Raw genomic sequence first — 27,769 nt, 5'->3', positions numbered from 1 at the left:
TCAGAATTACAGAGAGGGAGAGACAGAGAGAAAGAGAGTTCCTCCATCTGCTGGTTCACCCCCAACAAATGGCCACATGGCCAGGGCTGAGCCAGGCCAAGGCCAGGAGCCTGGAGCTTCATCTGGGTCACCCACAGGGTGCAGGGGCCCAAGCACTTGGGCCATTTCTACTGCTTTCCCAGGTGCATTAGCAGGGAGCTGAACTGGAAGTAAAACAGTTGGGACTTGAACTGGAGCCTATATGGGATGCCAGCACAGCAGGCGGCAGCTTTACCTGCTATGCCACAGCACCAGCCCCTCAAATAAATTAATTTAAAAGAGAAAACGACATGAATGAAAATGCTTCTTCCACCATTTATTAGCCTGTGATCCTATGATTCTAAAAACAGGTCTATGATCACAGACACAGGTTCCTAATGCTTAAGTTACTACACTAAATTCACAAAGTGATTATACAGATTAAGCATTAACAATGGATGGCAGTCAATAATTATTTAGTAAACACTTCCTCCCCCAGATAATTTTCCTTTATCCATAGATCTCCTTTTATCCCTCTTCCATTCCTGTAATTATCCTTTCGAAGTTTCTTAACAACATTTCCCTAACTCCTCACTACTACCAAATCCAATATCACCACTGAATGCATACACTACAGCAGTGGATACTTGCCCTATGAAGGAAAACAGAAAGGCCACAAATTATATGATTCTATTTATATAATATGACCAAATTAGGCAAATCCACAAAGATGGAAAGTAAATCAGTGTCTGCCAAAGGAGTGAGTATATAGAGAATGGAGAGTGACAGAGAGTGCTTAATGAGAATAGGATTTCTTTCTGGAGTGATGAAGATACCTCATAATTTATTATGAATGCTAGAATCCAATTAATTATATACCATACATACACATACCATAAATTCTATCTCAATAAAGTTATTTAAAACAGAATACTAGACTCAAACACTGCATAAATTTTTGTGACTCTAGTTCTCAATTATCTAAGCAATCTACTACTGTCCATCAAATTAATTCAAATCAATGCAATTCCAAACCATTCCTCCCTACTAAAATCCTTCTGAAATAGAGCAAGATATGAATAAATAAAATAAGCTACTTGCTATTCCACAGCTTCCAAAAGAAATATCTCAATCTTGAACAGGGCAATTTCCTAACTGACCCTTCCCCCAAAGATGGAACTCTTTCTGACTTCCCCTCACCAGTAAAATATTTACTGGGCATCATTCAATATTATACACTAAGCCAACACATGGAGAAAGAATGAACAAGAGAATTCCTGCCAGCATAGAGACTTCATTTTAGCTCATGTATCTCATATTGATGAAGTCTTCCTTGATTATATCTGTCTATTTCCTCATGTTTGTGCTCTTCCAAGGATTTCATTTAGTTCCTTCATAAACTATCCTCCAAATAATACATAGTTTCTCCAAACAATTAAACATCAAGAAGTCATCCTTAATCATTTCTGGAACTAAACAGTAAGCCTCAAGTATGAAATCATACCTTAGTTTTCTATATATGCCATAGTTCAGCAGAGAATTGCGCATACTGTTGAGCATATAACACGAATGAAAGAAGTAACTTGGGGGCCAGCACTGTGCCATAATAGGTTAAGACTCTGCCTGTGGTGCTGGCATACCATATAGGCGCCAGTTAGAGTCCCACCTGCTGTACTTCCAATCCAGCTCCCTACTAATGCTCTGAGAAAGCAATGTAACATGGCCCAAGTTCTTGGGCCCTGAACCCATGTGGGAGACCTGGACGAAGCTCCTGCCTCCTGGCTTCGGATTGGCCCAACCCCAGCCATTGAGGTCAATTGGGGAGTGAACCTGTGGATGGAATACCTTTCTATGTCTCTCCCTCTATTAACTCAGCCTCTCAAACGAATAAATAAATCTAAAAAAAAAAAAAAAAAGTAACTGATCGCTTTCAATAACTGTATATAATCATTTTAAGTGTAACTAACATTAATTGCTTTTAAATACTAATTATTTTGCTATGAGCTTTATATTATCTCTAATCTTCATCAGAACCTTGCAAAATGAATATTCTGTCTCTACACACTGGGAATCTGTAGCTCAGAGAAACAGTAAATATTCAAAGAAATAGTAAAGCTAGATTCAATCTCAAGTATCAATCAACCTACAAAATCAGTGTTTCTTTGTAGTGATGATAGCAGTTTATCATGCTAGCTACATGATCTCTGACAAGCAATTTACGCTTTGTGCCACAGTAAAAGGGGGCAACAGGAATTGCCTCTTTCCTCCCACTGTTCTTTTACCTGGTTCAGTAGTTTTTTTTTTTTTTTCTACCTATTCATACTTTACTCATCCCTAACTAGAACAGTAGCTAGCATTAATATATACTAGGTGATGTTGGCTATTATTTTATCATCACAAATCACCAGAATGAAGTAATCAGATATTCCTCCTACTCTAAAAAGTCTGGTTTACAACACATCATGGCTCCATGACCACACTGAGTGTAGAATTCAAGGACTTTCAAATCTCCATAGACCAGTTCCAACAGGTTGTTTTAATTATAATAACTACCATACATCAGGTTCTATCACTACTTCACTGTACCATATCTAACATGCCAGTCATGCATGGCATCCCCAGATTCAACCTTCACTTCTCCAACTGCACTTTCTTTCCTTCCACTGTTCTGTTACCTGGTACACTAGTCTTATTTCTACCTATTCATACTTTACTCATCCCTACTGGCCCTCCTCCTATCTCCCCCAGGAAGCTTGTTTTCATCCTTCTTGGAAAACACATATTCCTTAATCTATTATTCCAAAAAAGTTTGGTGTCAGAGCACTTACCATATTATAATGTGTACACGTCAGCTTCATTAAGGTAGGCACTATTTCCTATACATCTTTATATTCCTCATAGCAACTATCATAAGTATTCATTTACATATTTGATAATTATTTCTTATTTATGAAAACTTCTCCAACTATAAACAATCTGAATGCATAAACTACTTCCCATTCCTACTTTCACACGCATATGTAAAATAACTAATACCTACCTATGTATCTAGAGATACCATTATCTATCTATATAAATATCTCATATCTATCTAGATATATTATTATCTATATATCTATGTAGATACCCCATCTTCTAGGAAAAAAATTGAGTACAGCTCAAGTTCTTTATATCCTAGTTTATATCTTTAATATTTTTAATTGCCTATTATACAATAGATTCAGTTCTACTTAATGAAAATGTTCCATAATCCCAAAATTACTTGTTATACCAGTCCTAGTGAAAAATCCTATGTTATTACATTATGAATCATTCTTTAAAAAAAAAAAAAAAAAAAAACACTGCTTTCTAAGGTGTTCAGAATGAATACTTTGTGAAACTCACAGGAGTTTTTGTGCCTTTGGAAAACTGTGTTAATGTAAACTGATAATTAGAAATAAATCAAGCAGTTATAAAAAGGAAATAAATTTTAGTGATGTAAAGAAAAATGGGTATCCCATCCCCATCTTTTCTCTTTCAGTGAACTCTAATTCCTGCTCCTAGCCTGAGGGACTCACCAATAATTAAGTCTTAGTAGAGTGCAAAACCAGACAGCTCTGTGTAAGATGAAACTGACAATAATCCATCAGACTGCTGTCAGTTACCATGTAACACAAGGTATGTGTCCAGCCCATCTGAGTTTAAGTCAGAACTTCTGAATGAGCAATTATATGATGAAGAGACAGCTTTGAATTCATATTGCTAGTCCAGTCTGCAGCGCAACTTTGGGGGTGAATTCTTGCCACCTACCTTCATTATTTACTGTTCCTTTTCTAAGAGTCTTAAGTGTTCCTGTCTATGAGCTATACCACAGCCTCAGCCTTTCAATAATCCTTTTTTTTTTTTGGCTTTATTAGCTGAAATAATTTTGTTGCTGTTGTCTACATAGTCACAAGTTACATCTCTCATTTTTACTTCTCAGAGTCTTCTTATGAATTTTATTTATTTATTTATTTTTATTTTTTGACAGGCAGAGTGGACAGTGAGAGAGAGAGACAGAGAGAAAGGTCTTCCTTTGCCATTGGTTCACCCTCCAATAGCCGCCGCGGCCGGCATGCTGCAGCTGGCGCACAGCACTGATTCGATGGCAGGAGCCAGGTGCTTCTCCTGGTCTCCCATGGGGTGCAGGGCCCAAGCACTTGAGCCATCTTCCACTGCACTCCCTGGCCACAGCAGAGAGCTGGCCTGGAAGAGGGGCAACCGGGACAGAATCCGGCGCCCCGACCGGGACTAGAACCCGGTGTGCCAGCGCCGCAAGGCGGAGGATTAGCCTAGTAAGCCGCGGCGCCGGCCCTGAATTTTAAAATCTATTTTTTTTAAAGATTCAAAGCTTTGTTTCCTGATTTAAGTAACTTTCTTAACAACAAGGCAAAGTGAAACAAGTTAGGCAAGTTATTCACAGGTTTTAAATGGCAATCAAGGAGTATCTTCATCTTTTAGCAAGAATTTCTAAACCCAAATAGCTAAAACACCTGTGAAAGGCACTTCAGAAGCAATAAAATTCTCAATCTTTTATATAAATAACAAATTAGCCAAGATAGGAAAATGCCCCCCCCAAAGTCCCTTTCCTTTGCTCTATCACTTCTATATTTTTTATTATAAAGCAAAATTGTTTTAAAAGACTTTCAAACAAGAAGCATATACACTTTCACTACAACTTTGTGTGCTGGGCCCAGCATTTTGGTGTAGTGGGTAAAGCTGTCACTTGTGATGTCAGCATCCCAGATGGGCACCAGTTCAAATCCTGCTGCTCCACTTCCAATCCCGCTCCCTGCTTATAGCATGGGAAAAACAGTGGAGGATGGCCCAAGTGTTTGGGCACCTGCCACCCATGTGGAAGACGTGGATGCAGTTCTTGGCTTCAGCTTGGCCCAGGACTGGCAGATACAGCCATCTGAGGAGTGAACCAGCAGACAGATCTCCTCTCCCTCTGCTTTTCAAAGGAAACACTCCCAAACTGGTAATATACTCCAGATAACAAACTCTTTCATCCTAATTTAGAATATATCTACTTTCTAGTAACACCAATATAGTAGTTATCTTCAGATTCAAATGCCAAATTTAAGTCATCTAATAAAAAATGTTTCCCTTTTCAAGGGTATCTGTTTCCTTAAGTAATTCTATTTTTGATTTTTTCATTTGTGTCTTACACAGTCATTAATGAGAGGAATGACCTTTTTCACGCATCAGTAGAGATTCATTTTCAAATTGCAGCTTCAAATTTACGTATGCCTTCATTTTCACACAGAATGAAATTAGACATTATGTCCTTAATTCAGCCTCAATCAACAATAATAAAAAAAGGTTTACTAAGGCCTCCCTATATATGTTACTTTTGTACTAAAAATTAGTAGTCCTAAAAATAGATTTTTAAGTATGTATGTTTGAGAGGATTACTCAAAAACTAGATTAACAATTTAACCACTCTTACTGACTACAGTACATCCCAACTAGGAACAGTGTAACAATGGGCTCTGGAGTAAGACTACCAGAGGGCTCAAATTCTAGATCTACTATTTAAGTATACTTCAATTTCCTCACCTTTAAAATAGAGATTATACAACAGTACCTACTTCATCAAGTTTCTATAAAGGCAGTAACTTATTATCTCAAAAACTAAATTTGTAGGATGTATATAAAGAACTTAAAACGGCTGATATGCTCACATTCTATTTTTTTTTAAAGATTTATTTATTTGAAAGACAAAATGACAGAGAGAAAGAGGGAGAAACAGAGACATCCTCCATCCACTGCTTCACTCTCCAAATGGCTACAACAGTCAGGGCTGGCCAGGCTACAGCCAGGAGTCAGTTCTATTCTGGTCTCATAGCAGTGACACAGGTCCAAGCACTTGGGCCATCCTTCCACCACCTTCCCAGGTGCATTTTCAGGAAGCTGGATCAGAAGCAGAGCAGCCATGACTCAAACCTGCCAGTATGGGATGCCAGCACTGTTACATGTCGTCAGCTTAACCCACTGTGCTACAACACTGACCCATGTACACGTTTAATTTAGTATATATTTGAATAACTAAAATTCAAGGTTTAAATCTCTGAAACATTTAAAAAGCATATTTCTTCAGAAGAGCATTCATTTTATGAAAGTAGTTTGTCGGGCCGTCAAAGAAGGAGGTACCTTTCTCTGAAGGGAGGAGAGAACTTCCACTTTGACTATGACTTTGTCTAAATAAGACAGGAGTTGGCGAACTCAAAAGGCTTCCATAGCCTTGGCAACTCATGACAAGAGCCTAGGGAGATTACTGACACCATAAACAAGAGTGTCAAATTGTTAAGTCAACAACAGAAGTCACTGTGCACTTACTCTTCATGCAGGATCTCTGTCCTTAATGTGTTATACAATGTGAATTAAGGCTATAACTAGTACTCAAACAGTATTTTACACTTTGTGTTTCAGTGTGGGTGCAAACTGTTGAAATCTTTTCTTAATTTATACTAAATTGATCTTCTGTATATAAAGATAATTGAAAATAAATCTTGATGCGAATGGAATGGGAGAGGGAGCAGGAGATGGGAGGGTTGCGGGTAGGAGGGAAGTTATGGGGGGGGTAAAACAATTGTAATCCATAAACTGTACTTTGGAAATTTATATTTATTAAATAAAAGTTTAGAAAATGAAAAAAAAAAAAAAGTAGTTTGTCAGGGGCTAGCACTGTAACTTAGTAGATTAAGCTTCCGCCTGCAGTGCCAGCATCCTATATGGATGCCGGTTCGAGTCCCAGCTGCTCTGCTTCCAATCCAGCTCCCTGCTGATGGCATGGGACAGCAGTAGAAGATGGCCTGTGTGGTCCTTGGGCCCCTGCACCCACATGGGAAACCAGGAAGAAGCTCATGGCTCCTGACTTTGGACTGTCCCAGCTCCAGCCGTTGCAGCCATCTGAAAGACGACCTCTCTCTCTCTGTAAATAACTCTGCCTCTCAGATAAATAAATAAATCAGAAAGAAAGAAAGAAAGAAAGAAAGAAAGAAAGAAAGAAAGAAAGAAAGAAAGAAAGAAAGAAAGAAAGAGAGAAAGAAAGAATTAATTAATTAATTTTGTCATGGTATCTATAAAGTATACCTACAGAAAAAAAAAAATTTCTAGACGGCTCAAGTCCTTGGGCCCCTGCACCCACGTGGGAGACCTGGAAGCAGCTCCTAGCTCCTGGCTTCAGATCGGCACAGCTCTGGCCATTGCGCCTAATGGAGGAGTGAAACCAGTGGATGGAAGACCTCTATCTCTCTCTGCTTCTCCTCTCTCTGTGTAACTCTGCCTTGCAAATAAATAATAAATCAATCTTTTTTTAAAAAAAGTTTCTAAACTTAGTTTAAAATGGCAGTTGTAGAAAACAATAGTTTTTCATTTATGTCCTGCAGTATGCTTCTGCATTATAACAAAACACTAAAGAATTCTGATGCATGTATTGTATCAGGCCTATTTTAACTATTTAACTATAAATAACACACATTATGTTGTTCTTTTTTAAAATTATTTTTTCATTTTCTTAAATGCGTATTCATTTTTATTTACTTGAAAGGCATAGCAACAGGACTGGTGTGGTGCCATAGCAGGAAACCCGCTGTCTACCATACCAGCATCCCATGCAGCCTTCAGTTCATGCCCTGGCTGCTCCACTTCCCATCCAACTCTATGCTAGTGGCCTGGGAAGAGCATCAGAGGATGGCCTAGTGCTTGAGCCCCTAACACCCATGTGGGAGACCCAGATGAAGGTCCTGGCTCCTAGCTTCAGCCTGGCTCAGTTCTAGCCATTGCAGCCATCTAGGAAGTGAACCAGCTGATGGAAGATCTCTAATTCTTTCAAATAAATAAACAAATCTTTTTTAAAAGGTGGGGAGGGGAAGGGGTAGAACAGCAACAGAGATGGAGTAAGCTTCTTTTCATCCACAGTTTCACTTCCCAAATGCACACAATAAGTAGCACTGGTTAGGCCAAAACCAAGAGCCAGTAACTCCATCCAGGTCTCCCATGTGGATGGCAGGGACTGCTGCTTCCCAAGTGCCATTAGCAGGAAGGAGCTGGATGTGGGTGTCTCAACAGGCAGCTTAACCAACTACACCACAACATCTACCCCTACATTACGTTATTCTAACTACCAAAAGCAAATTTCAATTACTGTAACTCATATATGTGAATTCATAAGAAAATTTAAGAGAATATAACTGTACTAGCAAGTAGTAAGCAGGAACAGGGTCAGGTTTGGTACAGAAATTAAGCCACTGCTTGGCATACCCACATTCCAGATCAGAGTGCCTGGTTTTTTGAGTATAGACTGTTATCCAGTTCTCCTTCCTGGTAATGTGTCACCGGGAGATAGCAGATAATGGTTCAAGTAGCTGGGTCCCTGCCACTCATGTAGGAGACCCAGAGTGAGTTCCCAGCTCTTAGCTTCAGCTTGGCCCAGCTCTGGTTGTTGAGGGCATCTGGGGAGTGAACCAATAGATGGGAGATCTCTCTCTCAGGTTTTAAAATAAATAAACTGATTAATTAATAACTAACTAGTAACATTCCTAAAGACATTTCTCAACTCTGAGTCTGTTTAGTCTGTATATGAAGAGTGGTTTAAATTATTTTCGAAGTTTTTTTTTTTTCAGCTCTGTAATTCTACATGAATCATTAGGTATTTCCTTTAATTCACTAAAGCAAGCTTCAAAAAATACACATTAAAAGCTATTTCTGTCTCAAAGTAAATTAGTTTTAGAAATGCATACATTGGAAGAAAAACACAATAAATTTAATTACAATTCTCAAAAACTTAAGCCAATACTTGTGTTCTATCACAGACCATTACTAAAATCGTTGTTTCCATATTTACAGTTTCAAATCAACTCTAAATAGTAAGGTCTTCTACACCTTGTCTTTTAAGACATTTATTATCCTCACTGCAACCCCTAATTCACACTAAATACTGAAAAATATCCAAAGACATCCTTTCTCAGGACTACTGCATTTTTACAAAAGGCAAGAAGAGCAAAGAGAATGCTTAAAGATGGAATATTCAGCAGCATAACAGGTGAATATTCTTCTGAGGTATGTATCAGGGTTGGGGACAAGAAGGAGTAGAAAAATAAAATACACACATTATACAAATTCAAGGATATTCCTTTCCTGGTTGTAGGGAACATGTTTGGAAAGGATTTTGAAAAAAATTTTTTAAATTTCACAAAATAATCCTTTAGATTATTTAGATTTATTTAGATGTCTTTACTGTGGTATTAGTCAATTATATAATAGTTATGTTTTATGATAGAAAATCCTACATAAAATTGTAAAACAAGCAAAGAGACACAATCACTATCTTAGAGAACCAAATCTAAAACATTAATCCAATAACATCACCTTATCTTGCATTGCTTAATAATTCATGAATGTTGTAAGTGCTTGGTAAGCTGCAGCACACATTTTTGTAGTATAACCACTTAATTGCTTTGCTCTTCTTTATGTTTGCTGTTATTACAGATAGGTAATATCATAAAAAAAAAGATACAAGTTCTGAAAGAATTACAGGGGAGTATTCAAATGCTTTTATTATAATGGAATCCTGTTGCTGGAAATATATTACTTAGAGCCACGTTTTAACCACTCTACACTTCTGCCCCTAGTCTAAGCACTTAGGTGTTTCCACCTGTTGGGACAGGTACAGCTTGCTGGACAAGGGAAATTTAACATTACCCTGAGCTAAACTTTCCTGCTTAAGGATTTCACTCTTAAAAAGTAGACTGAAGGGCTGGCGCTTTGATGCAGCAGATTAAAGCCCTGGCCGGTAGCACTAGCATCCCATATGGGCACCGGTTCCAGTCCAAACTGCTCCACTTCCAATCCGGTTCCCAGTTAATACGCCTGGGAGAGCAGTGGAGGATGGCCCAAGATCTTGGGCCCCTGCACCCACATGGGAGACCTGGAAGAAAGCTCTGGGCTCCTGGCTTCAGATTGGCCAGCTCTGGTCATTGAGGCCATTTGGGAAGTGAACCAGCAGACTGAAGAACTCTATCTCTACCTCTTTCTCTCTGTTTCTACCTCTCTCTAAGTCTTTCAAATAAATAAAATAAATATTAAAAAAAAAAATGAAAAGAAAGTAGACTGAGACCAGAGAAGACTGACAATCAGCATAACTGATGACGCTTCACAGCCACATGTACTCACTCACTCATCCTTGTGATGCTCAAGAAGCAGGACCACATAGCCACAGTGTTTTAAATGTTCTTTTCTCTCTATTCGTTCATTATTTTACATTCAATTTTATAAATTATTATGATTCCCAAATCTTCACTTTCACTCTGTAAGTTTTTTTTATTTTTTTAAGGTTTTATTTACTTATTTGAAAAGCAGAATTACAGAGAGGCAGAGGCAGAATAGAGTTCTTCCATCCACTGATTCACTCCCCAGATGGCCATAATGGCTGGAGCTGCACCAATCCAAAGCCAGGAGCCAGGCGGGAGCTTCCTCCGGGCCTCCCACGTGGATGCAGGGGCCCAAGGACTTGGGCCATCATCTACTGCTTTCCCAGGCCATAGCAGAGCTGGGTCGGAAGTGGAGCAGCCATGACCCAAACCAGTGCCCACCAGCACTTTATCTACTACACCACAGTGCCAGCCCCCCACTCCCAAGTTTTTAACTTCCTCTAGCACACTTCCAATTACAGATCATCATTAAAAATTCAACAACAAATTCCAATTTTATCCATTTACTTAAAACAAACTCCATTATTATCCCAGTCACTCAACCTCTCAATCTTGAAATCTTCATTGATGCCTACTTATAATCCATTAGAATCAACTGCCAGGTCCTAGCTACACACTCACAATCTCTCAAATCACAAAATATCCTGATTGCAAAGACCTGTTCAATTATTCTCCAAGGAAGTGAGGTAGGCAGGCCAAGACCTGCAAGAGGTAAGAAAATAAGGCTAAAACAATGTTCCTCTCCTTAGGATAACTCATGCTTAAAATAATTGAAACATATTATGTTCTTACTATGTGCCAGGCACTATGCTGAGCCATCTTGATTATTTAAAAAAAAAAAAAAAGCCATAATTTGACCTTCAGATTAGATGGGAGTAAGACAACCTGCAGGCTTTGAAGCACACAGTCATACAGCTAGTAGTGGTAAAGGTTGAACTCAAAAAACAGCTAACTAAAAAAGCCCTTTCTAGCTGTAAGTGAACAATACAAAAAAATTGCCAGAAGCAAAGTACAGACAAGAGGCTGGTGTGTGGTACAGCAGGTTAAGTTACCGTTTATGACACTGGCCAGAGTGCTGGTTCAAGTCTTGGCTACTCTGTTTCCAATCCAGCTTCCTGCTAATGCACCTGGGAAGACAACTGAGGATGGCCCAAATGCTAAGGCCCCTGCCACCCACTTGGGAGACCCAGATGCAGTTCCTGGCTCTTGGCTTCATTCCAGATCTGGCTGTTGCAGCCATCTGGGGAGTGAACCAGTAGATGGAAGATTGAAGATTGCTCTCTCATGCCCTCTCTCTCTCTCTGCCTCTCAAATAAATAAATCTTAAAAAAGTAAGAAAAAAAAAAGCAGTATTTTCCTAATGTGTATCTTCTACTCTATTTTCACCACCAATATGCTATGGCAGAATTTTTACAAGGTTGGAACTGAGTAGCTGCTTAAGAATTATGTAAAAAGCCCATTTAAATAGGCCCAATCCTTGAGATTCTAGATATGAGATGTTTCTGATTATTCCTAATTCCTATTTTCATTTATCACTTCAACAAAGATCCATAACTTCATTCCAAATATCTCATGTACAACTGATCCTACAGCATTCTACAAATATACCAAAAGCCCTATTTTCAATATCTCATACCTCTATTTGAAAATTTTATACTCTATCAAGCAAAACTTTTTTGCAATCAAAGCCTTGCTGACATAGGAATACCTGATACAGAAGAGGCACAACAAATGATAGTTCCCTTTCACATTATATAATTCAGATCCACATGTTACTACATAGTACACAATTCATATTGGAGGGGTGCAGCCCAACATCATGCTAAAAGTACTAAACACAAGAAGCAGCCACTCTTTCCTTTTGTCTTTTCCTTCTCGTTTGCAAAATACTGTCCTGTATCCATCCAAATTCTTAAAAAAAGACAGCTCAATTCTGACATAAAGTTTGCTTAACTTCTAAACACAAAAATCTCCTTCTTTCCTTACAATTTAGATAGCCACCACTGTCTAAAAAACACATATCCTAACATTTGATTAAATGTAATTGTCTACCATCCTCTTTTTTTTTTTTTTAATGATTTTAGGTTGTTCAATTAACGTTCCTGGAAGTAGACTGTAAAATTTTCATTATAATTCCAAGAGTGCCTAGCTGCTACTAAGTACGTGGTAAGCCTCAATTTGACAATAATATCTTCCAACCTGTGTAAGTCATCCTTAAGACACTAAAAATGTTTATCTTTACAGCATTACAAGGTGTTCCTCCAAAAAAAAAAAAGTAAAAATATTTAAAAGCTCAAAATATCTAAAGGATCCCCCTCCACATAAGTGTGACATAGTGTAGCAGCTCTGCCACACTTACTTGCTACAATACTCTGGGCAAATAGCTTAACTTCTTCAAACTTAAATTTCCTTTAACTCTAAATCAGAGATAATACATCTCAGGTTGCTGTGAAAAGTTAATGAGATAATATTCATAAAGCATTTAGCATAGGCTTTTACACATACTTCTTGTTAAATGCCAGCTATAATTATTTCCTTAAAAACAAAACCCAAAGAGTGTATTTTCTAAAAACTAAATTTAAGCAAATTGACAAGGAAAATTCTAATAACTCACATATCCAGAAAAAAAAGCCATGAAGATTTCTCTAAATCAAATGCCTAAGGATAGGATTTTTTTTTTGTAAAATTATGAATGAGTTAACTTTATCAACAAAAATAAAGCAAATGTACATAGTTCCAAAAAGGGGCTCAGGAGTACCTGCAGTTAATAGAAAGAACACAGGGTTTAAATACAGAAGAATTTAGGTCCAAATAACAGCTCAAACAACTACATGATACTAGAAGAGTTATTTAAATTCTCTAATGCTATTTTCTTACTTGTACAATGAAGCAAAAATAGCTGTCACAGATCATGTAAAAAGCCTGGCCAGCAGGTCTACTACTCACAGTGGATCTTTCCCTCCTGTGCTTAAAAATAAAAATTCTCAACTGCATTTTACAGTAAGGCTGGAAAGTTCACCAGATACAATAATTTAAGATCAATAGAGGTATTTAAACACAAAATTGGCAGGCAGGAAAAAATACTGGCAGGAAAAGAGAAGAGATTTTAGCTAAGTCTAAGAAACTGACTTCTCAACAGGAGCAAGGCTGCTGTATCTCCTTCAAACAGCATGTAAAAATGTTCTATCGAGGATTAAGGATTTTAATTAATGCTTTTTTTTGTTAACAAGATACTTCGAATATTTCAACCCTGTGGCTAGAGAAAATACATTATTATTAAACATAGGTACAGAATTCATGGAAGAAACATGTACTTCCCACTTAAGTCTTCCCTCATCCACCCAGCTCTTCCTCACTGCTTTCAAACAAGATCATGTTTTATCTACATAATTTCTGGAATGTGGCCATTAGATGAATTAAATAAACTCATCTCACTGACTTCTACAAAATATGCTACATTTTAAGATTGCTAAGAAGCTAAAGTCAATTAGGGAAATTTCTTAATTTACTCTAGATCTGAACATACCTTTTATAACAAGCTGTATTAACCTCTACTATCATAATCACCAGAAATAACTTACCAATGTAGTGTTTAGGAGTCAGAGGGGGACATAAAAGGGAAAAGGAAAATCACAAAGTAAAGCTCTATAAACATGCTAGACCTTAGCAGGACAGCAGGAGTTCCCTTATTTGACTTGAATATTGCAGAAATATGAGTGAAAATATGCCAAAAAACAAAACAAAAAAGGAACCCACTTGGATTAGATAATCTTAACCTTCACAAATATTACAATGTTTTACAAAATTTGCTAATGTTTTTCTCATCACTAATGGCAAATTTGAGTTCTGTAATTCAGTTTTATTTAAACAACCAGCTCCATCAATGGGAATCTGTGTGCCCAAATTTTATTCTACAATACTTTTCCAATACACCAGGAAGTGTGTAGATAAGGTATAAATATGAAGGAAGTATTTCTAAATGTTTTTGAAAATAAGTATTTTTGCTTATGACCTTAAGTCTAGGTCATTCTTATTTTGAGGAAGATCCCTAATTTAAAATCTAGAGGTTGAGTTTCATGATTACTAACTCTCACAACATTTATCATCTAAGACCACCAAGTTTCATAGACGGTCACTTTTTTGGTCACCTTTTGCTTAACTTACATAATGAAATGAAATGAGCAACCTGATTCAGGATATAATTTTTCACTTATACTGAGTGGGTAATTTTAATTAGAGACCCAAGAGAGGAATGCATTCTTTAAGCATAAAGAAGTATACAAATTATACATGTGGTTTGCATTTGGGGACCACAGTAATCTTAGAACCCAAAACTCCCTGTTAAGGCTATCCTTAGAGATGCTTTTTTATCTGACCCAACCTCAAGGACTTACCTCTACATGCTAAAAATAAAGTTGAAGGTGTTAACTTTCCAGGAGTGGCATTTAATAGGCAACTGGAAAGACCAAAAAACCCTTTTGAGGCCCAAAATAAAAGAAACTGTAATCAGTGCCATTACAGTCATTGAGCATCCAGTTAATAACCTCTCTTTATGAGGTAAGATTAGTGTAATAACGTATTAATTGACATATTAAAACAAACAAAAATAGATTTAACCCCTCTCTTCATTGCTCCTGATCACTCAGCAAAAAAATCCAAGGTTGATCTTTCAGAAAAGAGGTCACTTAAATACAGTTACCCTCAATAAGATAACCTAATATAATATTTCAAAAGTAACCAAAACTGTAACAGAAATGGAGAGAAAAATTAACATCATATTTAGATTACCAAGTTATTTATTAGTTTGACAATTATCGACACTACTTTTATGGGTAATCCAGTAATATCTAAAGCATTAAGCATTCATCTAGCAGCAATATTTGTCACTTTAACAAAACACACCTAAAAGTCCTACTCAGGCTACATTTAATTTTAAAACCAATCTTCCACACAAATTACTCAGCAATTAGATTAACAGAGAAATGTTTAAAAAACACTAGTTCAGGGAAACAAGACTCCAAGAAGAATAAGGTATAATAAGATATCCATCAAAATAAATACATACATATATTCCAAAGCTAAGCGAAGAGTGGTTCCCAAGGAAAAATATTAAGAAGTCAATTGTTTCCTTCTGCCTTACTGGGGCTTCAGAAACTGTCACTCTAGCATCAAGTTTTGAGAACTAAGACAAGGGAAATTTTAAATAGAGTATATAAAGAAAGAAGCAGATGTCATATTTTAAGTAACAATAGTATGGTGAATAATAAAAGGGGGAGAAAAGGCTATCAACAGCTCCCTTCCCCTCAAAAAAACTGGAAGGTTTTAGGGATTAAACAGATATGATCAGCATGGGCCAAAAAGAAAACTAAACTCCCGCTTCCAATACACCAACATAAAACAGTCATTCTACATTAAAACATAAGCAGTTTATTCTCTCTGTAAGGATATAGCACGTACCGTAACTCTCTGCATGTCTATATTAATGCAAAAGGAAAGACTACTTTCAAGCCATTCTGTTTTAGTAAAGGGCACTACAGCTCTATGACAAACGACTCCCAGCAAAGGAAGCACATTCCTCTATACCTCCACACCTTCCCCCTGGCTTTAAGATCCCGGTTTCTGTTCCAGGGTGTTTCCCTTCCCCCTTCCCCTAAACTGCTATCTAGCACTGCCAATCCAAGTGTCTCTGGAACCTGGTTAAATTTGAAAGTTCTAGTAAGATGTGTTCAGGTTGGAAACGAAAAACTACCTTATAAGGGTATAAAAGACTGAAAGCAGGAAGCGGCTTTGACAAAACTAAGGAAGTTGCAGCGCGCTTGCTCACTAGGGGACTTTTTTGAGGCAAGAGAAGTAACACATGACATTTTTGTCTCGAGTTAAGATGTGACTTGGTTCACCGGTAAAAACCCCCTGGGAGATGGAAAAGACCGGGAGTGGACACGAGGTGGGTGGTCGAACGAAAGCCCCGTCCCAGCTTCCCATTTTCCGAGTCCCATTCTTCCCTCTCCCCACCCACACCCGGGGCGGTGTTGTCACAGCAGTCTTGCAAAACCCACAAGGAGCGCTTCTCTTTTCTCGCCCCTCTGCCAGGCTGGTCCCCGCGCTCGCGCCCCTGGCTCCCCAAGCCCCACGGGCAGGAAGCGGCGCGGAGAGCGGGGAAGGAAGCCAGGTGGGCTGGGTTAGGCAAGGCGACCACCCCAGATGACTGCGGCCCCCGGGGAGGCGAACGTTCCCACCTAGATCTCCTTGGGCGGCGCTGCCCACCGCGGGGACGGAAGCGCTGGAAGGGGTCGCGCGAACGAAGCCGCTCCCGGGGGGGTTCTCGGCCCCGCGCCCCTGCCCCTGCCCCAGTCCCAGTCCCACGAGGGTGAAGCCAGGGGACGAGGGAGGCGCTGGCTGCGGGCCCCACCCCTTGCAAGCCGGCGGCTGCAGCTCGCCGCACCATTCATCTCCCGGCCTCCTCCCTCCCCCGCCATTTTCCTTCCTCCGCCTCAGTTTCCCTACCCCCGCCCGTGAGCCCCCTTACCCCGTGCCACAGTCCACCACACAGGCCGGCAGCCGTCCCGCCATCTTCCTCCTCGCCTGCTGCTGCCGCTGCCGCCGCCGTCTGCTCCGTGCTGCTTGGGGCCAGGGATTGGCGGCAGGAGATGGGAACTATCTGACCATCCACAGCCGGGCCGCCCTCTCCGTCCGGGGGGGAAGCTGGCAAGCCGAAGCAGTAGCAAGAAAGCAGCAGGCTCGGTCAGCGGCTACCACTTCCGCAACCCAGGCAGCCAGGCAGTCCCCGCCCTGCCCCGCCGCGGCCTCCTCCCCCTCTCTCTTCCCTCCTCCTCACTCCTGCCCCCACCCTACAACTTCTCCCCCTCACGCCGCCTTTCCCCAGGAAGCCAAGATGGCCGCCGGTGCCGACGCCCCGGCCAGGCCAGGCCCAGGCCCCGAGCGCTCCCCCTTCCGGCTCCGAGCGGGAGGGGCGAGAGAGCATGCGCAGTGAGGTGCGGCCGCCGGCCGAGGCTCCTGTCCGGACGTCGACGCGATCCGTTTCGGGTTTTGCAAAAAGGTGGAAACGGAGAACGCAGCCCCAGCCTCCTCCAGTTCTCTTTTTGAAGCTTTTCGGTGCAACCCTTTGGTTTAGTTTCAGTTATTTCTGTGCGAGTTTGAGGGAAGAATGGAAGCGCATCCTGCAGCTACGTGTATCTCCAGTGCCCCGGGGGAAAACGGACTAATTGAAAACGGCGTTCGCGGCCTGCAGCCATTGTTGGAACTTGAATGGCTGTTTTTCTGGGTGGGAAAGAGTCCTCCTGTGATCGTGGGTGCGCATTCGGGAAACGGATGAACAAAGGCTTGCACGGTGGCCCTCTGGCTTTTGTTCCACGCTTCTGTTCAGCTACACTTGGGCATTGCCACGCTGTCGACTGCAGGCCCCCCAGCGGGCAGGCCCCTGTCAACCAGGAGGGCCTGCCTTCCAGGATATTATAGGGCACATGCTTTACAAATGCCCTTTATGCAAGGCTTTTGGATTGTGGAGGAACATTTCCTTCTGAAATAGATTCTACCATCAGAATAACTACCAGGATTAAGGGTCAAAATAATATTTTTAAATTTAAAACAAAGACCTAAAGCAAGGGTTTTCACGGTTTCCTGTGTGATAATCACCTGGAAGGCTTGCTATAACAGCTTGCTGAGCCACAGCCCTGGAGTTTTGTGATTAATTGGTCTAAAGAGAACCCTGAGAATTTGCATTTCTCACGAATAGCTGGGTTTCCACTTAAAGAATGCAGAAGGTTAATAGCTTTTCTCTCTGCCAGGCATTGTATCTTCTGATAAACCATCCTGAGCTTGTTTATATGAGGCTAAAATTAAAATAGTTTTCATAAGAAAGTGTCTTATTCAGTCCAGAAGATCATGCAATGTGATGTTGAGCTGGCCCGGGGAATGGAATATGGGTTTTTCATTCATTCGTTTGGCAAAAAAAATATTGTTCACCTACTCTGTTCTGGCAGAGACGGTGCTGACTCTGAATATTCAGTGTGTTGCAAAAGATACAAGATCTCTGCTCTTCCAGAGTTTACAGATTGTGTCTGTAAAGGCAATGGAAGGAAGAGAGCAGGGAGCTGTGAGAAATAGTGAGGAGAGGGAGTTTGGAAAGGGGATAAAAAAGGCTTCTCTGACCTGGAAATATTTTAAAACTGAAGCCTGAGAGTGGTAGGAGCTGAGAGGAAGGGGAGTCCCCCAGGAAGTGGGAACAGCAACGTCAAGGACCTGAGGCCAGAACAAGCTTGACCTCTTCCACAAATTCAAGGACCAAAGTGGTCAAAGTGAAGTGAGCCAGGGAACATGCGATGGGAAGTGAAATATTGGAAGGTGAAGCCTGAGAGAGAAGGGAGAATCAAACAATGTAAGAATCTTGGCTGCTGTAAGCATTTTAAAGTCTATCCTAAAAGCAACTTGAGACTGTCCAAGGGATACAGGCAAGCAAATGTTGTGACTGCCTTGTAGAGAATGGGTCCAGCTAAGTCCAGAATGAATCATGGATTGTGTGCTGGAGTTTAGAAGGCCAGTAGTCACATGAGAGCCAACACGTGCAGAAGACGCTCCCCAAAGGGTATCATCATCAATTAGTGTGCAACAAATTCATAGCTATTCATACTAAATAATCCTAAAGCAAGGCTTTTCTAAGAGTTTGTCTTCAAAGAAGTCAAACAGAGATGGTTCTTTCAAATGCATTGATACTGGTTTTTCCATTAGATTTTGAAAGAAGGTTCTAGATGGGGATTGGTTGCTGCCACTTCCACAAATAATCAGGGGCATTTGGGGGAGCATACACTTGAAAATTGCTGTTAGAAGAGACAGGTGTGACTCGGTAGGGGCAGAGTGAATGTTGTTTCCAGCTGTTACAGGTAATAAGAGATCACAAAGGGATCACAAGGACAGAGACTAGGACCTTGAAGATGCCACTCGGTAGCCCACACTGGTCTTTGGTGGTTGTCATGGAAGTAGTTACATCAAGTGTCAGAAAGTGAGTGTTTTCAGGTCCAGGCAAGGTGAGGTTACAAGTTAAGGGGGCCATGGGGCAGGTGCGACAACATGGAGAACCCTCCCCTGACGACAGACAGCTGTTGCTGTGGAGAAATTCAGGCCTGGTGTTAGCAGAGCCATTGGGGCTTTATTTTATTGTTGTTTTTACAAGAGAAATCTGAAATCTGTTTTTGTCTTTGGTAGCTGCTGTGGTTTGACTGTGTCCCCCAGAGTTCATGTTTTGGAAATTTAATCCCCAATGCAGTAGTATTAAGAGATGGAACCTCTAAGAGATGATGAGGTCATGAGAGCTCTAGCCTTACAAAAAGATTAGTGCTATTATTACAGGAGTGGATCCATTATCATTATCGTGGAAGTGGGTCCCTTATCAAAGAATGAGTGCAGGCTTCCCCACCCCTCCATGTACTGCCTTCTGCCAGGGGATGATGCTTCAGAAGACCCTCACTAAGTGCTGGACCCTCAACCTTGGACTTAACCAGCTTCTAGAACTATGAGAATAGATTAAATATTCTTTATAAGATACCGAGTCCCTGGTATTCTATTACAGCAGCTCAAAAAAATACAGTAACTAATTTTCTTCAGGCCTTATCTGACTTGTGGGCTTTCATTTTATAACTTTGGCTTTGTAGTTTAGCAGTGTGTTCTTTCAAATAGGAAGACATATCAGTAGTAGGTATTACCTCTTATCTCATAGGCATCTATCACAGTCTCACATAATGCATAGCAGCCTATGTTTGTAAAGGCAGTAACTGCTGGAAGCATTTGGAAACTTCTAATGCTTGTTGGAAATGTCATTTGTGCTTGTTCTTCATAATCTATCGACCTAAACTTTGCTTGCTTAAGAGCCCTCCTACTTCCTGTTTGCTGTATGCAAAACTGGTCAGCTACCGGTGTGGTGAGCAGCACAGAACCTGCAGATACACACGCAGCAAAAGCACTTCTGGTCATCCTGTTTGCATATTCACTGCTCCTGCTCATCTTCTCCAAACACAGAAGTAGAGCACACCAAAGTTAAAGGGCCTCTTAGAGATTATCTTATTCAAAGTGAAAAGGAAAGCAATGTTTGACTACCATACATCAATTCCTCCCTTACAGCACCTGTTTTTCTTTTAGTTCAGATCAACCAGACGCTTGGTTCTTGTCTATATCCAAGCCTGATTCTCAACTTTTCAAACATTGGTATGTCTTGAAGTATCTTTCCAATAATTATCCTTTGGCTTAAGTTAGCCGTGACCAATCCCCATTACTTGCAATAAATTTAAGGACTCTGAGTGATATTGGAGCCCACAGAATTTAAATTATTTTCCCAATATATTAAACTAAAGAACAGAGTTCAGACCAAACCATAATTTCAACCCCATTTCAGGGATCTTTCATTGTAATGCCATAAACATTGTTTCATTTTGAGAGATACACTGGTTACCAATCATCATAAGATTGTCTAGGTTATTCCTGTGCATTACAGCCCACTTACCACATGTCTTTGGATCTTAAAACGTATCCAGAAAATTCATATGTCATTTGATCTCTATTTTTTTTTAAATGAGAACAGGGTGGGTGTTAAGGCGGGTTAAGATGTTTGAGACGCCTGCATCCCATATGGAAGTGCTAGGTCTAGTCCCACCACCTCTGCTTCCCATCTAGCTTCCTGCTAGTGCAAGTAGGAAGGCATTGGATGATGGCCCAAGTATCTGGGGCCCTGCCACCACATGAGAGATTCAGATGGAGTGCTGAGCTCTTGGCTTCAGTCTGGTCCACCTAGCTGTTGTAGGCACCAGCAGCTAGAAATTTCGTGTGTGTGTGTGTGTGTGTCCCTCCTCTGTCACTCTACTTTTCAAATAAATCTTTCAAAAAAATAAATGATAATTATGGATAAGTAAAGATATGCCCTTCAGTACTTACTACAGTGATAACTATTTGCATAGTGGCAGATCCCATCAAACCCACAGAGAGCATTGATTAAAAACAGATAGAGCCGGCGCTGAGGCTCAATAGGCTAATCCTCCACCTCTTGCCTCTCCCCCATCCTCTGAGCTTATCAAGATGACAAATGTGTGCAGGTTGGGAATGTGGGGAGTGGGCAGACAGTGTTCAGGTTGTAGGCCTTTGAATTTTTTTAAAAGCATATTATGAATTATAGAATGAGTACAGAAAGATTAAGAAGAATATGGTTTAACTGTAAAGAAATGGCCCTTTTCCTCATTACTTAAACATACAGACTTTAGCATACTAAAACTTGCCCATCACTTCTCCAACATTATCTTGGTGCCCATGTGCTACCTTTGTGCAAATTACTTGTAGAAGTGCTCCTTCAGACTTGCCTTCAAAATAGTCCTTTTATTTTAAATATATATTTATTCATTTATTTGAAAGGCAGAATTACAGAGAGAGAGGGATAGACAGATAGACAGACAGATCTTCTGTCTGCTGGTTCACTTCCCAAATAGTTGCAACTGGCCGGGCTATGGAAGGCTGGAACCAGGAGCCAGGAACTGTATCTGGGTCTCCCACGACAGTGGCAGGGATCCAAAGACTTGGACCATCTTCCACTGCTTCACAGGGATGTTAGCTTGGAGATGGATCAGAAGTGGGGCAGCCAGGACTCGAACCAGTGGTCATATGGGATGACAGCGCCACAGGAGGTGGCTTAACCTGCTATTCCACAAGGCTGGCCTTGTGACATTCTTTTCAGTGTCTTCATGGGTGGGTTATCTTGCCCTTTTTTGGGTAGATTTAATTTTTGGAATTGGTCAAAAGTAATTTCTTCAGGGTCAAGTCCCGGGAATAAAATGTCTACTCCGCTAGGGCTGTATTTTTGGTCCAAAATGTTATATGATTGTAAATAAAGCTGATTTTCATGTGCGATTTATGAACTGCTGCTATCATGGTTTTACAATGAAGTTCTAGGAAGACTTTATTCAAGGAACGCATCCTTTAGGACTATAGACTGAAAGCGTCCCCATTAAGGTGATGATGTTAGAGGTGGGACTTTTGACAGGTGATTAGGTTATGAGGGTAGAGCCTTCTTGAGTGCAATTAGGGCCCTTATAGAAGGGAACCCAAAAAACTCCCTCACCCTTCCCACCAAGTGAGGACACAGCAAGAACTGGGAAGCAGACCCTCACCAGACATGGAACCTGTCCACACCTTGATCTTGGACTTACGAACCTACTGAATTGTGAGAAATAACAGTCTGTTGTTTATAAACATATGGTATTTTGTTACAGCAGTCTCACCTAAGACACTAGGGTGAAAATACTCATTATAGGGGCAAAAATTTGGTGCAGCAGTTAAGATAACTTGAAATATCCATATCCCATATCAGCGTGCCTGGATTCAAATACCAACTGATTCCAGTTTCCTGTGATTACGCACTCTGGGAGGGGCCCGCACTGTGGCATAAAGGGTAAAGTGACCACCTGCTGCCAGCATCCCACATGGGCACTGGTTTAAGTCCTAGCTGCTCCAGTTCCTATCCAGATCTCTGCTAAGGCCTAGGAAAGTAGCAGAAGATGGCTCAAGTCCTTGTGCCCCTGCACCCGTGTAGGAGACCCAGAGAAGCTCCTGCTCCTGGCTACAGGTAGGCCCAGCTCTGTGGCAGTTGCTGCCATTTGTGGAGTGAACCGAAAGATGGAAGACCTCTCTCTCTTTCTCTCTGCCTCTGCCTCTCTGTAACTCTGCCTTTCAAATAAATAAATAAATAAATATTAAAAATATATGCACTCTGGGAGGCAGGAGATGATGGCTCAAGTACCTGGATGTCATTCACATGGGAGACCCAGATTTAATTTCTGGCTCATAGCCGCAGCCTGGTCCAGCCCTGGATATTGCAGGCATTTGGGAGTGAACCAGCAGATAAAAGATCTCTCTCTATCTCTCTGTATCTCGCCTTCTTTCTGTCTCTCTGCCTTTCAAATAAATTTAAAAAATAAAATTAAAAAAAAGATCTCACTCTCTATGAGGCAGACATAATGACAAAGCAGGTTAAACCATCACTTGGGATGCCTGTGTCTCATAATGGAGTGTCAGTTCAAATCCAGGCTATACCACTTCCAATCCAGCTTCTTGCTAATGCCTCCTGGGAGGCAGCAGATAATAGCACAAGTGCTTGGGTCCCTATCACCCACATGGGAAAACCAGATTGAGTTTTGGGCTCCTGGTTTCAGCCCTGGCTGTTGTAGGTGTTTAGGGAATAAACCAACAGAGGGAAAATTCTCTCTCTCTCTCTCTTTCTCTTTCCCTCTCTGCCTTTCAAGATGAAAATGAACGTTGTTAAAAACATTGATTATATTTTTAATATCAATTGAAAATATATTTTCTAGAATGTTTTTAATTAGGTAAGATTGTGTAACACCCTGGACTCTTCATTCCTGCAAAGAATAAATAATTTATTTAAAATGCAACATAATGCAAAAGAATTCTAGATGCAGTAAAAACTCCTTTCTATGGTAAACTTGGCACTGCTTCTTGTGGTCTGCAAAGTCCTGAGTTTCGTGGTACCCACCTCCCTCTCCAGCTGGTCTCTTCCCCTGATTGGTTAGCCACGTGAGCCTTGTTGCTGCTGGTCACACACATCAAGCCAGTCCCACCTGCACCTTCCTTAGCTGTTCTGGAATCAGTCACTGCTCAGGCAAGATTTTCTGTCCACCCAGTCGAAGGTGGCCTGCCTAGCTTTCTAGCCTGTATATTCCCTCAGGGAAATGTCTTAGTTTTTGGTTCATTTGTTTAGTCTCTCAGCCAGAAAATGCTCCCATGAGAATTTAATGAGATCTTGGCATATAATAAGTGCTCAATAAATATTTATTGATTGAGCCAATAAGTTGCATTAAGTAGAAAACAAAACTATAAATGTATCAGAAGAAAATTTGGGAAACTATTTGAATTTTCAATGTCTAAAACTGTTTTTAAAGCAATAAAAAAGGAAGAAAATACTTGGAGAAAAAATTCCAAATTGATAAATGTATGAGAAAGTGGACATGCTAAGAATGTAGATCACCACACCCTCCTGGAAGGTTATATAGCAATAATTATTACAATATTTTTAAAGATTTATTTATGGCCGGTGCCATGGCTCACTAGGCTAATCCTCCGTCTGCGGCACCGACACCCCGGGTTCTAGACCCAGTTGGGGCGCCGGATTCTGTCCCGGTTGCCCCTCTTCCAGTCCAGCTCTCTGCTGTAGCCCGGGAGGGCAGTGGAGGATGGACCAAGTGCTTGAGCCCTGCACCTGCATGGGAGACCGGGAAGGGGCACCTGGCTCTGGGTTTCAGATCGGCGCAGTGCGCGGGCCATAGCAGCCATCTGGGGGTTGAATCAACAGAAGGAGGACCTTTCTCTCTGTCTCTCTCACTGTCCAACTCTGCCTGTCAAAAAAAAAAAAAAAAAAAGATTTATTTATTCATTTGAAAGGCAGAGTTACAGAGAGGCGGCCGGGGGGGGGGGGCGGTTCTTCCATCCACTGGTTCACTCCTCAAATGGCTGCAATGGCCAGAGCTGGGCCGATCCAAAGCCAGGAGCCAGGAGCTTCTTCTGGGTCTCCCATACAGGTGTAAGGGTCCAAGCATTTGAGCCACCTTCGGCTGCTTTTCCAGGCCATAGCAGAGAGCTGATCAGAAGCAGAGCAGCCTGATCGGAAACCAGCGACCATATGGGATGACAGCACTGCAGGGGATAGCTTCACCCACTATGCCACAGTGCTGGCCCCATTGCAATTTAAAATTCACATGCACAAGAAGGCTTGACAATAGAAGATGGCCCAAGTCCTTAGGCCCCTGCACCCACGTGGGAGACCCAGAGGAAGCTCCTGGCTCCTGGCTTTGGATCGGCATAGCTCCAGCCACTGCAGCCAATTGGAGAGTGAACTAGTGGATGGAAGACCTCTCTCTCTCTCTGCCTCTCCTTCTCTCTGTGTAGCCCTGACTTTCAAATAAATAAATCAATCTTAAAAAAAAAAAAAGACTTGAAAAAGTTTGTGGAAATTGAATTAAAAGATCAATTAATTTTAGTGCAAAGAATGTTTAAATCCATGCATACACCTTACATAATACTCATTTTTCCATTAACTTTTTGAAGCCCTCTTACTATTACACCTGAAAACATAATTTGGGTGAATCCTCAAGAAATAAAAATATTGATGTCAGAGAGAAAGAAGATTATGATGTTGAAGAGTTATTTTAAAAATCAGATTTAGAAAAAAATAAAAGAAAAAAGAAAAAAACAGAACAAAAAAGAAGAAAAAAAATAAAAAAGGAAAAAATCAGATTTAGAAATACACCTTTTATTCCAAATGTTACTATGGCCAGGTACATCTCAAGGAGCTCTCTGAGTGCCAAAGAGCAAGACTGACTCTTGAGGTGCAACTAGCAGTCTTTTCCATATGTGTATATTAACCTAGAGGGAGCAGAGGCTGATCCTTCCACTTCTTCCTTAGTAACAGTACCTGGATTTTGTTCAGATGCTACGTGCTCAGCCAAAATACATGTCTAAATCCCCATAGCAGCTGGGTGTGGCTGTGTGATTAAGTTCTTGCCAGTAAATTATAAGCAAAAGTATCTGGTAGAACTTCTGGAAAATATCTTTAAGTTGATTCAATTAGGTGGTGCCTCATTTTTTCCTCTCCACCTTTCTGCCTGAAATACAGATGAGTAAACAGAACTTCTCAGCATGTCCTGAGGAAGGTCGAAAGAAGGAGCCGTGGACCCTCATGACCCTGGAGTGCCATATTAGCCTTAGACTACTCACCTCCAGGCTCATTTTAAATGAGAAAAAAAAAAAATGAACTCAATGTTTAAGTCACTGAAGTTTGGCATGTTAGGTTGTACGCAACTGAATCTAATTCTCATTGATAATACATGATATAATGACAAATGCAAAAAATAAGTGGCTAAATAATATCCAAACACTATAAACTCAAATATTTATGGTTGTTAGGCCAGCAATATAGAAAGGTAGGTGGATTAGGGAAGGTATAAAAAGCAGGGGATGGAGAGGACAGGTGAGCAGGAAAACCCATCAGCATCAATATTAGCATCACCATGTAGGCCTGAGGATTATGAGCTTTCAGCTTCTCATATTAAATTTCCCCCAACATTCCACAAAAACCAAAAAAAACTTCCCTGCTGTATGTAGACTGTAGGCTACCAGTCTATGACCTTTGAAGCATGATCTAACACTTGGAAAACTACACTGAAAGGGGTGGGGACAGAGATAAGAGAGGGAGGAAGGAAAGGTGGGCCCTGCATGTGTCTATGTATATGCGGTATAAGCTTAGAGATGCTATGGAACATTGTGCACTAAACAGTGGGAACCTGGAAGGATGAGATTGGAGCTGGAAATTATTACCTTTCTCACTATAACTCTGTATTATTAAAATGAACATACATTAATTTTATAACCTGAAGAAAATCTAATGAGGTAGGGAGGAAATTGCTGAGAAGTTGTGCAGACTGAAAATCCAATGCAAATGTCATAACTTAAATACTTATAGTTATAGGATAATTCAGCCTGAACAAATCCAGTCTACGTTAGGAATAGGCCATTTATTTAAGTGTCAATATCTAAAACTTGAAAATATGGACATGAGAGAGAAGACACAAACAGTAAGTTGCAGTGCCTTTCGGTAGTTGTAAGTGTACTGGAAGTCAGGCATTAGCCTTGCAACCTTGCAAACTTGAAGGGAAAAAAAGTATTCCAAGAAAGAGTATCTTGATTATTTTTCAAAGAGAGAAAGAGAAAGAAGTTCATTCATAGTTGTTTGAGATTACAGTGTGGCCCTATTTATACATTTCATTTGGTATAGCAAATCCTATTGTTCTTATTAAAACTATTTCTACTTTTAGAACAGTCAAAATTTTAAAATAGTCATTTTTCCCCTTATTTCTGTCTCAGGCATTGCCATTCTCTTCAAAACACACATGTGAACAATGCTCAGCCTTCTCATTTCAATCTGAAACTGCAGTTGGTCCTGGTCTGAGGAGAAGAAAGTGAACTGAGAGTACATTTTTGCCTGACGCATCTGTGTTCATCCTTTGGTAACTCTGACGACTGTGACATTTCTCACATGTCTGAAATAAGTGTTCCAATTATAGAAGAAGCTGATAATTATAATAAGATGAATTATAATTTTTTGACTTTTTAATTTATCTAAAATGAAAATTATCAAACTTTCTCCTCCTACTTCCTTCCCCCACCCAAGCTGCTGACACACAACCTGTGCTATTACAGCATTTGCCTAGGGAATTACAATCCTTAAATAGCAGCTGATTATCTAATACTGTATCAGATATTCTAGAGTATTTCACAAAACAATAGTTTTGCAGAAGGGACATTATAGCTCCCTGGTTTAGCAAACAGGGTAATTGGCACTCAGAAGAGTGATTTAGGATCTGACAACAAACTAAAATTCATAGAAGGTAAAAGCTACAATGAAAATCTACATAATTCTTCTGGAAAATAGCAAATTCAAGGATGGCATACTGTCC

General features: G+C 40.5%; 1 protein-coding gene and 1 long non-coding RNA gene across 3 annotated transcripts in view; one reads left to right on the top strand and one right to left on the bottom strand.

Moving 5' to 3' along the window:
- Positions 1-17,015, bottom strand: part of ACTR3 (actin related protein 3) — a 57,440-nt gene extending 40,425 nt beyond the window's left edge. For both annotated transcript variants that reach the window (XM_070071013.2, XM_002712405.6), the window contains exon 1: positions 16,780-17,015. Coding sequence is in view for 1 of the 2 variants with exons in the window: in XM_002712405.6 (XP_002712451.1) it covers positions 16,780-16,823 (44 nt within the window). In the remaining variant the exon portion in view is untranslated. The remainder of the gene's footprint in view (positions 1-16,779) is intronic.
- Positions 16,059-27,769, top strand: part of LOC138849008 (uncharacterized) — a 28,720-nt gene continuing 17,009 nt past the window's right edge. The window contains exon 1 of the long non-coding RNA XR_011387320.2: positions 16,059-16,197. This is a non-coding gene — a long non-coding RNA (uncharacterized LOC138849008). The remainder of the gene's footprint in view (positions 16,198-27,769) is intronic.

The sequence above is a fragment of the Oryctolagus cuniculus genome, chromosome 3 (genome assembly GCF_051225735.1).
Source record: "Oryctolagus cuniculus isolate XC-2025 breed Fujian yellow rabbit chromosome 3, ASM5122573v1, whole genome shotgun sequence".
Classification (NCBI taxonomy): domain Eukaryota; kingdom Metazoa; phylum Chordata; class Mammalia; order Lagomorpha; family Leporidae; genus Oryctolagus; species Oryctolagus cuniculus.
This window is presented reverse-complemented; position numbering and strand designations above follow the sequence as displayed.